The sequence below is a fragment of the Bos indicus x Bos taurus genome, chromosome X, assembly GCF_003369695.1.
Source record: "Bos indicus x Bos taurus breed Angus x Brahman F1 hybrid chromosome X, Bos_hybrid_MaternalHap_v2.0, whole genome shotgun sequence".
Classification (NCBI taxonomy): Eukaryota; Metazoa; Chordata; class Mammalia; order Artiodactyla; family Bovidae; genus Bos; species Bos indicus x Bos taurus.
This window is the reverse complement of record NC_040105.1, coordinates 63,407,516-63,421,381: the sequence shown is the minus strand read 5'-3', so window position 1 is coordinate 63,421,381 and position 13,866 is coordinate 63,407,516. Positions and strand designations below refer to the sequence as shown.

At 41.5% G+C, this 13,866-nt stretch overlaps 1 protein-coding gene across 4 annotated transcripts in view; it reads right to left on the bottom strand.

Moving 5' to 3' along the window:
* Positions 1–13,255, bottom strand: part of EDA (ectodysplasin A) — a 397,101-nt gene extending 383,846 nt beyond the window's left edge. For 2 of the 4 annotated variants that reach the window (XM_027533464.1, XM_027533465.1), the window contains exon 1: positions 12,583–13,255. In XM_027533464.1, the coding sequence (XP_027389265.1) occupies positions 12,583–12,978 (396 nt within the window). In that variant the 5' untranslated portion in view covers positions 12,979–13,255. The remainder of the gene's footprint in view (positions 1–12,582) is intronic. The other 2 variants (XM_027533462.1, XM_027533463.1) reach the window with 1 other exon arrangement.
* Positions 13,256–13,866: the final 611 nt, after the last annotated feature.

The window sequence follows — 13,866 nt, the reverse complement described above, 5'->3', positions numbered from 1 at the left end:
TAACTTTCCTTCCAAGGAGTAAGCGTCTTTTAATTTCACGGCTGCAGTCACCATCTGCAGTGATTTTGGAGCCCTCCCAAAATAAAGTCTGACACTGTTTCCACTGTTTCCCCATCTATTTCCCATGAAGTGATGGGACCAGATGCCATGATCTTCATTTTCTGAATGTTGAGCTTTAAGCCAACTTTTTCACTCTCTACTTTCACTTTCATCAAGAGGCTTTTTAGTTCCTCTTCACTTTCTGCCATAAGGGTGGTGTCATCTGCATATCTGAGGTTATTGATATTTCTCCTGGCAATCTTGATTCCAGCTTGTGTTTCTTCCAGCCCAGCGTTTCTCATGATGTACTCTGCATAGAAGTTAAATGATCAGGGTGACAATATACAGGCTTGACGTACTCCTTTTCCTATTTAGAACCAGTCTGTTGTTCCATGTCCAGTTCTAACTGTTGCTTCCTGACCTGCATATAGGTTTCTCATGAGGCAGGTCAGGTGGTCTGGTATTCCCATCTCTTTCAAGCTAAAAGCTGGTGCTTTGAGAAGATAAACAAAATTGACAAACCTTTTAGCCAGACCCATCAAGAAAAAAAGAGAAGAATCAAATCAACTAAATTAGAAATGAAAAGGGAAAGGTTACTATAGACAATGGAGAAATACAAAGCATTATAAGAGACTATTATGAACAACTATATGGCAATAAAATGGATAACCTGGAAGAAATGGACAGATTCTTAGAGGAGTTCAGTCTTCTAAGACTGAATCAGGAACAAATAGAAATTATGAACAACCCAATCACAAGCACTGAAACTGAAGCTGTGATCAAAAATCTCCCCCCAAAAAAAGCCCAGGACCAGATGGCTACACCGGAGAATTCTTTCGAACATTTAGAGAAGAGCTAATGCCTATCCTTCTAAAATTCTTTTGAAAAATTGCAGAGGAAAGAACACTTCCAAACTCATTCTATGAGGCTACCATCACCCTGATACCAATAGCAGACAAAGACAACACAAAAAAAGAAAACTACAGGCTAATATCACTGATGAACATAGATGTAAAAATCCTCAACAAAATTTTAGGAAACAGAATTCAGCAACACATCAAAAAGCTGATACACCATAATCAAGTTGGGTTCATTCCAGGGATGCAGGGATTCTTCAATATACACAAATCAATCAATGTGGTACACCATATTACAAATTTAAAGATAAAAACCATATGATAATCTCAATGGAGGCAGAAAAAAAAACTTTGACAAAATTCAGCACCCATTTATGATTAAAACTCTTCAAAAAATGGGCACAGAAGGAACTTACCTTAACATAGTAATGGCCATATATGATAAGCCTACAACAAACATTATTCTCAATGGTGAAACACTGAAAGCATTCCCCCTAAGATCAGGAACAAAACAAGGGTGTCCACTTTCACCACTATTATTCAATATAGTTCTGGAAGTCCTAGCTACAGCAATCAGAGAAGAAAAAAAAATAAAAAGAATCCAGATCAGAAAAGAAGAAATTAAGCTCTCACTGTTTGCAGATGACATGATACTGCACATAGAAAACCCTAAAGATAGTATCAGAAAATTTCTAGAGCTAACCAGTGAATTTAGCAAAGTTACAGGATATAAAATCAATACACAGAAACCACTTGCATTTTTATATACTAACAATGAAAAATGAGAAAGAGAAATTAAGGAATAAATCCCATTCACCATTACAACAAAAAGAATTAAATATCTAGGAACAAACCTACCTAAGGAGACAAAAGAACTGTACACAGAAAATTATAAGACACTAATGAAAGAAATCAAATATGACATAAACAGATGGAGAGATATTCCATGTTCCTGGGTAGGAAGAATCAATATTGTGAAAATGACTATACTACAAAATGCAATCTACAGATTCAATGCAATCCCTATCAAATTACCAACAGCATTCGTGACAGAACTAGAACAAAAATTTCACAATTCATATAGAAACAATAAAGACCCCGAATAGCCAAAGCAGTCTTGAGAAAGAAAACTGGAGCTGGAGGAATCAACCTTCCTGACTTCAGATTACACTACAAAGCTACAGTCATCAAGTATGCTATGGTACTGGCACAAAAACAAAAATATAGACCAATAGAACAAGACAGAAAGCCCAGAAATAAACCCAGGCACCTAAGGGTGCCTTATTTTTGACAAATGAGGCAAGAATAACACAATAAGGCAATGACAGTCTCTTCAATAAATGATGCTGGGATTGGACAGGTACATGTAAAAGAATAAAATTAGAACACTTCCTAACACCATACACAAAGATAAACTCAAAATGAATTAATGACTTAAATGTAAGACCAGAAAGTATAAAACTCTTAGAGGAAAACATAGGCAGAACACTCAATGACATAAATCAAAGCAAGGTCCTCTATAACCCACCTCCTAGAGTAATGGGGAAAAAAAAAAGTAGACAAGTGGGACATGATTAAACTTAAAAGCTTTTGCACAGCAAAGGAAACTATAAGCAAGGTAAAAAGACAACCCTCAGAATGGGAGAAAATAACAGCAAATGAAACAGCTGACAAAGGATTAATTTCCAAAATATATAAGCAGCTCATACAACTCAATACCAGAAAAACAAATAACCCAATCAAAAAGTGGGAAAAACACCTAAACAGACATTTCTCCAAAGAAGACATACAGATGGCTAACAAACACATGAAAAGATGCTCAACATCACTCATTATAAGAGAAATGCAAATCAAAACTACGAGATATCACCTCACAGTGGTCAGAATGGCCATAATCAAAAAGTCTACAAACAATAAATACTGGAGAGGGTATGGAGAAAAGGGAAGCCTCTTGTAGTGTTGGTGGGAATGTAAATTGACACAGCCACTATGGAAGACGGTATGGAGATTCCTTAAAAAACTAGGAATTAAACCACCATAAGACCCAGGAATCCCACTCCTAGGCATATACCCTGAGGAAACCAAAATTGAAAGAGACACATGTATCCCAATGTTCACTGCAGCCATTTACAATAACTAGAACATGGAAGCAACCTAGATGTCCATAGACAGATGAATGGGTAAAGAAGTTGTGGTACATATACACAATGGAATATTGCTCAGCCATAAAAAAAGAACGCATTTGAATCAGTTCTAATGAGGTGGATGAACCTAGAACCTATTATACAGAGTGAAGTCAGAAAGAGAAAGATAAATAACATATTCTAACGTATATATATGGAATCTAGAAAAACGGTACTGAAGAATTTATTTAGAGAAACAGACATAGAGAATAGATTTATGGACGTGGGAAGAGGTGAGGAGAGGGTGAGATGTATGGAAAGAGTAACATGGAAACTTACATTACTATATGTAAAATAGACAGCCAGTGGGAATTTGCTGTATGGCTCAGGAAACTCAAACAGGGGCTCTGTATCAACCTAGAGGGATGGGATTGGGAGGGAGATGGGACAGAGGTTCAAAAGGGAGGGGATATATGTATACCTATGGCTGATTCATGTTGTGGTTTGACAGAAAACAACAAAATTCTGTAAAGCAATTATCCTTCAATAAAAAATAAATTAATTTTTAAAAATCTAAAATTAAAAAGAATCCACAAATTTATAAGAAAAGAACAAACAATCCAATAAAAATATACAAGAGATTTGTATAGGCACTTCACAAAAGAAGATAACCAAACATAATAAACATATGAAAAGGAGTACAACTTCATTAATCTTCTGAGAAATGCCATTTAAAATCACAATGCGGTATTACTACAAACCGACCCACCAGAATGGCTATAATTTAAACAGTGACAATAACAAGTATTAGCAAGGATGTGGAATAACTAGAATTCTCATATATTGCCATACATTGGGAATGCAAATTGGTACAATCACTGAGAAAAGCTGTCATTATCAATAAATTTGAAAATATGCATTCCCTATGACCCAGAAATTCCAATCCTAGGTATATACCCCACAGAAATTCAAGTACATATAACCAAAAGACCTGTGTAATAATATTCATAGTACTGTTATTTATACTAACCCCAAACAGTGAACAATCCAAAATCCATTATCAATAGAATGAATGAATAAACTGTGGTATATTCAAACAAGTGAATAATATACAGTAATACAAATAAAAAACTACACTTGCATGCAACATCATGGATATCAAAAAAGCATGACACTGAGCCAAAAAAAGCCACCCCAGAATATGTACTGTTTGATTTCATTTATATCAAGTTCATAATGGGAAAATACTCTATGATGTTAGACATCAGGATAGTCATTCACTTTGGAGAAGGAAGATGGTATAGTGATAGGGTTGGGGCGTAAGATGGGGGTTATGAGATGCTACCAATACTTTTATTTCTTGACCTGAGTTCTGGTAACACTAGTGTATTCACTTTATAGTAATTCATCAAGTTGTACAATTACGATTTGTGACCTTTTCTGTATGTATACTTCAATAAAAAAAGTAGGGGGAAAAAAGAAGAGCTAAGCGATGAGTATTTATAGACCAGTCAGATGAAAATGACCCTCTATGAGGGCACCCTGCAGGCAAGGCAAGTAGGTTTTCTTGGTAATGTTCTTGGGAATTAAATGGCTTCAGAAGTTCTCTGGAATAAAGAGATCTTCTCTGTAAGGTAGTCACAGATAAATTACAAGTTATTTTTCACAAGATCTAAGAGAAAAAGAAAGAGATAAGACCCAAATGCAAATAAAACAGAACATCAAATGATACACAACAGAAAACTTTTTCCACCATCATAGAGGTAATCTTCTCCATTTCACTGTCTAATGATTCTAGAAACCAGTGAAATATTACCAGTGGAGCTATCTACTCACCTAAGCATAGGTGACAATTCATAGGCTTAGCAAGACCTGAGGAAAACAGGCCTGTTACAAAACTTTGTTTTATATGAACATCTCCAAAGGCCCCAAATAATATTTAAGTTGACAAGTATTCAGGTATCCCAACTATAACCAGCACTGTGTCAAGTATTGTGGAAAAAGAACAAAAAAGAAGGAGCTCTAATATAAAAACACAAAATTTATTAAACATAAAAACAGCAATAACAACTGGAGAATGATTCCAAGAGAGAATATGGTGGGCGGGTTGCAGGAGTAGATTAGTAAGAGACCAAATGGGATAGGTATAATGGAGCAAGTTCATCGAAAGCCTTCAATATCACACTGAAAGTTTAAATTGAAACCTATAGAAAATGATTTTATCTGGATCCCATTCCGCTAAAATAATTCTTGGACTTAGTGATTCCTAGTCATTTTCTTGATCAACTGGCCCTAATAATTAATATCAAATCTAGATACACTAATGTCCTATCCAGTTAAACCAAGAGATGTTTTGTGCAAAGTTAAGGTTAACTTCAATGACATCACCTCAATCAGTCAGTTGCTCAGTTATGTCCGACTCTTTGTGATCCCATGGACTGCAGCACGCCAGGCTTCCCTGTCCATCACCAACTCCCAGAGCTTGCTCAAACTCATGCCCATCGAGTCGGTGATACCATCTGTCCATATCATCCTCTGTCGTCCCCTTCTCCTCCTGCCTTCAATCTTTCCCAGCATCAGGGTCTTTTCCAATGAGTCAGTTCTTTGCATCAAGTGGCCAAAGTATTGGAGTTTCAGCTTCAGCGTCAGTCCTTCCAATGAATATTCAGGACTGATTTCCTTTAGGATGGACTGGTTGGAACTCCTTGCAGTCCAAGGGACTCTCAAGAGTCTTCTCCAACACCACAGTTCAAAAGCATCAATTCTTTATCACTCAGCTTTCTTTACAGTCCAACTCTCACATCCATACATGACTAGGGGAAAAAACCATAGCTTTGACTAGATGGACCTTTGCTGGCAAAGTAATGTCTCTGCTTTTTAATATGCTGTCTAGGTTGGTCATAGCTTTACTTCCAAGGAGCAAGTGCCTTTTCATTTCATGGCTGCAGTCATCATCTTCAGTGATTTTGGAGCCCAAAAAACTAAAGTCTGTCACTGTTTCCATTGTTCCCTCGTCTATTTGCCATGAAGTGATGGGAATGGATATCATGCTGTTAGTTTTTGAATGTTGAGTTTTAAGCCAACTTTTTCACTCTCTTCTTTCACTTTCATCAAGAGGCTCTTAATGACAGGCTCACCTCAAATAATTAGGGACATACTCCAAATATTGCTAACAGTTCTCAATAAACCATTATAAATATACACAAACATATTTTTCTAAGCAGTTAAACCTTAAGAGTTCCAATCAGAGTATCTCTTAGGGAAACTGAATGAGATACTACCTTTATTTGCCTACCCCACAAAATAATCTTCCAACCATTTAAATATGCCTAATACCTAATATCTTTTTGCCTTTTCATACTGTTCATGGGGTTCTCAAGGCAAGAAGACTGAAGTAGTTTGCCCTTCCCTTCTCCATTGACCATGTCTTGACAGCACTCTCTACCATGACCCATCCATCTTGGGTGGCCCTACATGGCATGGCTCATAATTTCATTGTTAGACAAGGCTGTGGTCCATGTGATCAGTTTGAATTAGTTTTCTGTGACTGTAGTTTTCATTCTGTCTGCTCTCTGATGGATAAGGATAAGAGGCTTATGGACGCTTCCTGATGGGAGAGACTGAGGGGAAAATTGGGTCCTGTTCTAACAGGCTGGGCCATGCTCAGTAACTTTTTAATCCAATTTTCTGTTGATAGGCGGGGCTGTGTTCCCTCCCTGTTGTTTGACATGAGACCAAAGTATGGTGGAGGTAATGAAGATAATCCTTAGAAGAAATGGAGTAGCCATCATAGTCAACAAGAGTCCGAAATGCAGTTCTTGGGAGCATTCTCAAAAATGACAGAAAGATCTCTGTTCATTTCCAAGGCAAACCATTCATTATCACAGTAATCCAAGTCTATACCCCAACCAGTAATGCTGAAGAAGCTGAATTTGAATGGTTCTATGAAGACCTACAAGACCGTCTAGAACTAATAACCAAAAAAGATGTCCTTTTCATTATAGGGGACTGGAATGCAAAAGTTGGAGGTCAAGAGTTACCTGGAGTAACAGGCAAATTTGGCCTTGGAGTACAAAATGAAGCAGGGCAAAGAACAGAGTTTTGCCAAGAGAATGCACTGGTCATAGCAAACACCCTCTTTCAACAACACAAGAGATGACTTGGCACATGGACATCACCATATGGTCAATACCGAAATCAGATTGATTATATTCTTTGCAGCCAAAGATGGAGAAGCTCTATACAGTTAGCAAAAACAAGACCGAGAGCTGACAGTGGCTCAAATCATGAACTCCTTATTGAAAAATTTAGACTTAAATTGAAGAAAGGGAAAACCACTAGACCATTCGGGTATGACCTAAATTATATCATTTACTATTATACAGTGGAAGTGACAAACAGATTCAAGGGATTAGATCTGACAGAGTACCTGAAGAACCTTGAACAGAGGTTCCTGACATTGTATAGGAGGCAGTATTCAAGACTATCTCCAAGAAAAAGAAATGCAAAAGGCCAAAATGGTTGTCTATGGAGGCCTTACAAATAGCTGTGAAAAGAAGACAAGCTAAAGGCAAAGGAGAAAAGAAAAGATAAACCTATTTGAATGCAGAATAGCAAGGAGAGATAAGAAAGCCTTCCTCAGTGATCAGTGCATAGAAATAGAGGAAAACAATAGAATGGGAAAGACTAGAGATCTCTTCAAGAAAATTAGAGATACCAAGGGAACATTTCATGCAAAGATGGGTTCAATAAAGGACAGAAATGATATGGACCTAACAGAAGCAGAAGATATTCAGAAAAGGTAGCAAGAATACACAGAAGAACTATACAATAAAGATCTTCATGACCCAGATAACTACGATGGTGTGATCACCCACCTAGAGCCAGACATCCTAGAATGCGAAGCCAAGTGGGCCTTGGGAAGCATCACTACGAACAAAGCTAGTGGAGGTGATGGAATTCCAGTTGAGCTATTTCAAATCCTAAAAGAGGATGCTGTGAAAGTGCTGCACTCAATATGCCAGCAAATTGGGAAAACTCAGCCGTGGCCACAGGACTGGAAAAGGTCAGCTTTCATTCCAATCCCAAAGAAAGGCAATGCCAAAGAATGTTCAAACTACCACACAATTGCACACATCTCACATGCTAGCAAAGTAATGCTCAAAATTCTCCAAGCCAGGCCTTAACAGTACATGAAGCGTGAACTTCCAGATGTTCAAGCTGGTTTTAGAAAAGGCAGAGGAACCAGAGATCAAATTGCCAACATCTGTTGGGTCATTGCAAAAGCAAGACAGTTCCAAAAAAACATCTACTTTTGCTTTATTGACTACACCAAAGCCTTTGACTGTGTGGATCACAACAAACTGTGGAAAATTCTTCAAGAGATGGGAATATCAGACCACCTTACCTGCCTCCTGAGAAATCTGTACGCAGGTCAAGAAGGAACAGTTAGAACTGAACATGGAACAACAAACAGACTGGTTCCAAATTGGGAAAGGAGTACGTCAAGGCTGTATATTGTCACCCTGCTTATTTAACTTCTATGCAGAGTACATCATGAGAAACGCTGGGCTGGAAGAAACACAAGCCCGAATCAAGATTGCTGGGAGAAATATCAATAACCTCAGATACGCAGATGACACCACCCTTATGGCAGAAAGTGAAGAAGAACTAAAGAAGCTCTTAATGAAAGAGAAAGAGGAAAGTGAAAAAGTTGGCTCAACACTCAACATTCAGAAAACTAAGATCATGGCATCTGGTCCCATCACTACATGGCAAATAGATGGGGAAACAATGGAAACAGTGACAGACTTTAGTTTTTTGGGCTCCAAAATCACTGCAGATGGTGACTGCAGCCATGAAATCAAAAGGCACTTGCTCCTTGGAAGAAAAGCTATGACCAACCTAGTCAGCATATTAAAAAGCAGAGCCATTATTTGCCAACAACGGTCCATCTAGTCAAAGCTATGGTTTTTCCACTAGTCATTTATAGATATGAGAGTTGGACTATAAAGAAAGCTGAGTGCCAAAGAGTAGATGCTTTTGAACTGTGGTGTTGAAGAAGACTCTTGGACTGCTAGGAGGTCCAACCAGTCCATCCCAAAGGAAATCAGTCCTGAATATTCACTGGAAGGACTGATGCTGAAGCTGAAGCTCCAATACTTTGGCACCTGATGTGAAGAACTGATTCATTGGAAAAGACCCCGATTCTGGGAAAGATTAAAGGCAGGAGGAGAAGGGGACAACAGAGGATGAGATGGTTGGATGGCATCACCAGCTCGATGGACATGAGTTTGAGCAAGCTCTGGGAGTTGGTGATGGACAGGGAAGCCTGCAGTCCGTGGAGTTTCAAAGAGTCAGACACAGCTGAGCAACTAAACTGACTGAACTGAACTGAACTGAATAACTAATATAGTGGCTGGCTCATAGAAGGCTTCCTATTTATTGAACTATATTGTTAAATTACACCAGTACATTAAACTTACATCATCTCTCTCATGGTTTAGTATACTTTGATCATATCCTTCTCTCTACTGCTCTCTCTACAGACTGAAAAAAAAACAACTAGAAAATCCTTCCAACACTTTGATCAATTTAGATTGGCTTCTGGGGATTTGTATGAGCTGTTAAGTTTTTCTTGATGAGCAGCCACCAGGATTACCTATGTGATTGTGAATGCAAATCCACTTTTCGTCTTTTACAGGGAAATGATAAGAGTTTCGTTTCATCATTGTTTTCAACACTCTTCCTGTTAATGCCCACCATATTCTTGGCTTTTAGGACCACGGTCACAACTGGGCCACCTTCTTCACAGATTCATAAACAGTGATTTTTATTTTACTCTAACAATAATATTGTGTATTATCTGACTCAGAGACTGATGAGATGTATTTATAATAATAGTTCCTGAGATCATCTCCAGTGAGTATCCAGATAAACCTCCAGATACTCAGCTACTCCAGCTGTAGGAGACAGGCATGATTCCAGAAGGTCCACAGTGACCCTTTCATTTTTTATCATGAACAACTGTCTCCACTGGGGAGGCTTTTCTAATAAGTCCCTAGGAGTATGTATTTTGTATCCTGAATCTCTCTGCTATGTATCCTGAATGCCCTAATTTCCTTCTCTATTCTGTTTTTAAAGTTTTAAAATTGAAAGATGGCATACATACATCTTCAGTGACTTCTAGATTCCTTTCTTGAGTCATAACTGAGCCTATCCTCTCATAGCATGGATAGGTTTGCATGACCTTGTACAATGAGGTCACCTACCTGTGACTATTCTCCCTATTTGGTCTCATGACATCTTCCTGCAATTTATTCTTATCAGTTTGCCTGCACTCCTTGCAGATAAACTGGTGTGAAACCTGAGTGTTTTGCCCATGGAAGGGTGTATATTTTTATCTTTCTTCCTCTCCATCTAAGAGTTGCTGTAACAGCAGCTGTTTGTGTTGAAAACTGAAATATAAAAATATGACCTACGTGGCCAAATCCCATGAGGCTGTTTACTTCCTTATTTATGAATCAGATTCTGTCAGCACAATGTAGAATCTTTACTGTCAGCAATACTGCAATTGAATGTCCTTGCAAAGCCAGCAGAGGGTGCACCAGGGCACTGAAAATTTTACCCAAGATGTAGCAGTATCAATTTACTAGCCAATCAACATTTCCTTTTTTTTTTTTTTTTTGGTTTGGTATACTAAAACTAATATCCTTAAATCTTAAGTTCGTTCTGGGCTAAAATTCCTTCAAAGCATACTCTAATTCTCCTGAAAGTGAAGTTCAGGAAGAATAAGGAATACATGGTTAAACTTAGTCTGGCTAAAATGAAGGTAGAGTAAAAAATGATGCAAACTACTTTGTAAAAGTTACAAAGCTCTACCCAGCCACCTGACAAAAAGTCTCCAGAAAGTAGTATATTGTGGAATGGGAACTGAACTGGGAGCAAAGAGACCAGCTACCATTCTAATTTTGATCATAGTTGTATGACTTTAGATAAGTCATTTTCCCCATAGGAATTATGTGTTCTCCAAGGTGAGTGATCAAATGGACTCATGGCTCCTCATAATTCACAAAAAACTCTAACTCCAATTGATGTCAGTAAATGTAAAGAGCCAGTATGCTTATTTCTACTCCTCGAAAAGACTGAAACAGAAAGAATAAAGGACAGAAGATAGGGCACTGTATTTAAACCTAGACAGAACTATTTCAAGTACCATGCAAAGGCAACTAAACGTCATTATAGACCATATGAGAATCCCATACCATCACAGAATCCCCAGAATACAGCTGTTCTGCTAGTCCTCAACCTACAAACATAGGTCTGTCAATTCTGAATGCCAAAAAGCCTTGGCAACTATCTGACTAAGGAAGTTCAATCCATCTTTTCACAGAATACCAAAGTTCAGCTGCTAAGTATTTCTACTGGGTATAGTCAGGGATGCAGGGTGGATAAAGGGAACCAGAATCCTAGTTAATTATCGTGTAGTACAGTGTTTAAAGTTTCAAGTACCAGAAGCATGTCTATTGATTCACTTCTCTTATAAACTGTTATATAAGTTGAAGTGTGCTAGCAAAACATTTTAAGGCTCAGGACAACTTTACAATGTAGAAACTGTGTCAGTCCTAATATTACAGCATTATCATGAATGCAACACCAGCTTTGGATGAGTGGTCAGAGTATCACTAACAATGTTATACAGTATGGCAATGACTCTAAATGTGGTAGTAAATACAGAAGGCCTGGGTCGCTCACCTCAAGGAGCTTATTTGCACAACTTCCCCTTTTCCTCAAGAGGAACAAATTGACTGTTATTCTTCAACCACCTCAAAAAGATCCTTGGCTGCTTCTCTTAAGTTTTACATGAGACAAAATATGGCAAACGAGAATATTTAGTTTAAGTGCACTAAATTTCCCTAAATAAAGAGATTTGCTGTTTCAGAAGTTGTCTAACAAGACGGTATATTTCTACCAGAATTCTTCAGGGGCGCTGATCCTCACTAAATTACCCAGGACAATTCGTTCAAATTGCAGGTAAGTGTGAACAAGTCCACGATCTGGTCAGCGCACCAGGACCCCGCGCGGAAAACACGGTTCAAAGTTGTTTCAACGGGCGTGGAGCAGTTATTACAGCTGTTTACAGCTCCAACTCCAAACGAGACTCTGCTAGTGCTGGCATCAGCTCTGGACACGAAAAAACAAGCACAGCGGGCGGAGAATCTCACCGGGAGCAGAACGGCCAGGCTGCTGCCGTTAGTCGGCCAGGGGGGCAGCGCCCGCACCTTCGCGCCGCGGCCCGGCCGGGAGCGCCGCCAACTCTTCCCGAGGCAGCCGGAGCCGGGGGCGGCGGGCGCCGGCCAGAGTTCCCAAGTCCGGGGGTCCAGAGAGACTCAGGGTGAGTTGGGCCAGGGACCGAGGACAACCTGCCCCCAGGCGACCTCTCCCTGGCTCGCCCACCACCTCCCCGGTCCAGCCGTCGAACTTGGCTCGAGGTGGCAGAGTCCTTCCCCGGCCCCCGCCCTGCGCACATGGTGAGGGGGCCCTGCCCCTCCAGAGTGACTCACCTGGTGCCCATCCTGGGAGTCTGGGGGGAGCGTAGTTTCTCCCGGTTCCAGCGGCTGCTGCTGCGGAGACCGCTGCCCGAAGTGGCGGGTGATGGGACCGTTGGGGTCGAGGCCACCGGGGCTGCTCAGGGTGCCCGAGGTGCCGGGGGTACCGGGGCCGCTGAAGCGGGACTCAGCTCCCCGTTCCCGCCGCAACTCGGAGCGCAGTTCTAGGTAGCAGCACAACGTCAGCAGGTGGAGGGCCAGGGAGAGGCCAAAGAAACCCAGAAAGAGCCGGCAGCTGTTCCCTTCGCCCGCCCGGGCAGGGGCCCCGCGACAGCCGCAGCCCTGGCTCCCGCGTTCCCGCGGCGCTGCCGCGGGCAAGGGTTCCCTGCGCTCCACCTCGGGGTAGCCCATGGCCTCCGGAGACACCCACTCTCTGAGGCCCGGGAGCCGCCGCGTCTGCCTCAGCCCTTCGCGACCCCTGACAGGCAGCTACTGTCCTGCCATCGGCTGGGGGCTGCAGGGACCCGTTCCTGCGCGACGGAGGCTGGGCGGGACCCAGCAGGGAGCAGCCTCATGTGCAGCTCCTCTCCGAGGGGTGGGAAAGAGAGGAGGAGGGGAGGGAGGGACAGGCGGCTCGGCCCGCCGAGGGAATGAGGGAGGAGGCCCCGGCCGACCCCGCCCCGTGCCTCAAGCGGGTGCTGGTACGCCCAACCACCGGGCCCGCCAAGCCTCGCCGCTCCGCCCCCTACAGTTCCACCCGGGGCCTCCAGCCGCGGGGCGGGGCCTGGGGGCGTGTGGGTTCGCCTCTGTCCCGCGGCCCCACCCAGCTCTTCTAGCTCGCCCTGTTCCAGTTGGTGACTGCGGCTGTCGTTCATCCCTGGACTCCGCCCCAATTTAACCCTTGAGCGCCAGTTCGGGGTTGGGGGAGAGGGGAGAGGAGGAGTCGAGGCGAGGGAGGCTGAGAAGAATTGGGGAACCTTGGAAGGAAACTAGAGCAAAGAAAAGGAGGCGGAAACTAGTATTAATAGAAATGTTTGCAATTAACTGCAGTTGTTAATAACATCATCCAGTACTTATCTGTTTCTTTCAATCTTCAAAGCGTTTAACAGACGTTAAACTAATTAAAACAGTCCTGGGTTTGGAATGAAACCATGCCTGCTGTGTTTGCAATTCAATGGCCCGCCAAAAGAAAAGGAGACCCAGGAGCCTGAGAGCCAAAGGGAGTGAGAATGGGGTCCTGGAGTGAGTCTGGGGCCTCAGTCTAAGCGTAAGAAGCCCATCTGTGCCAGGTGGGACTAA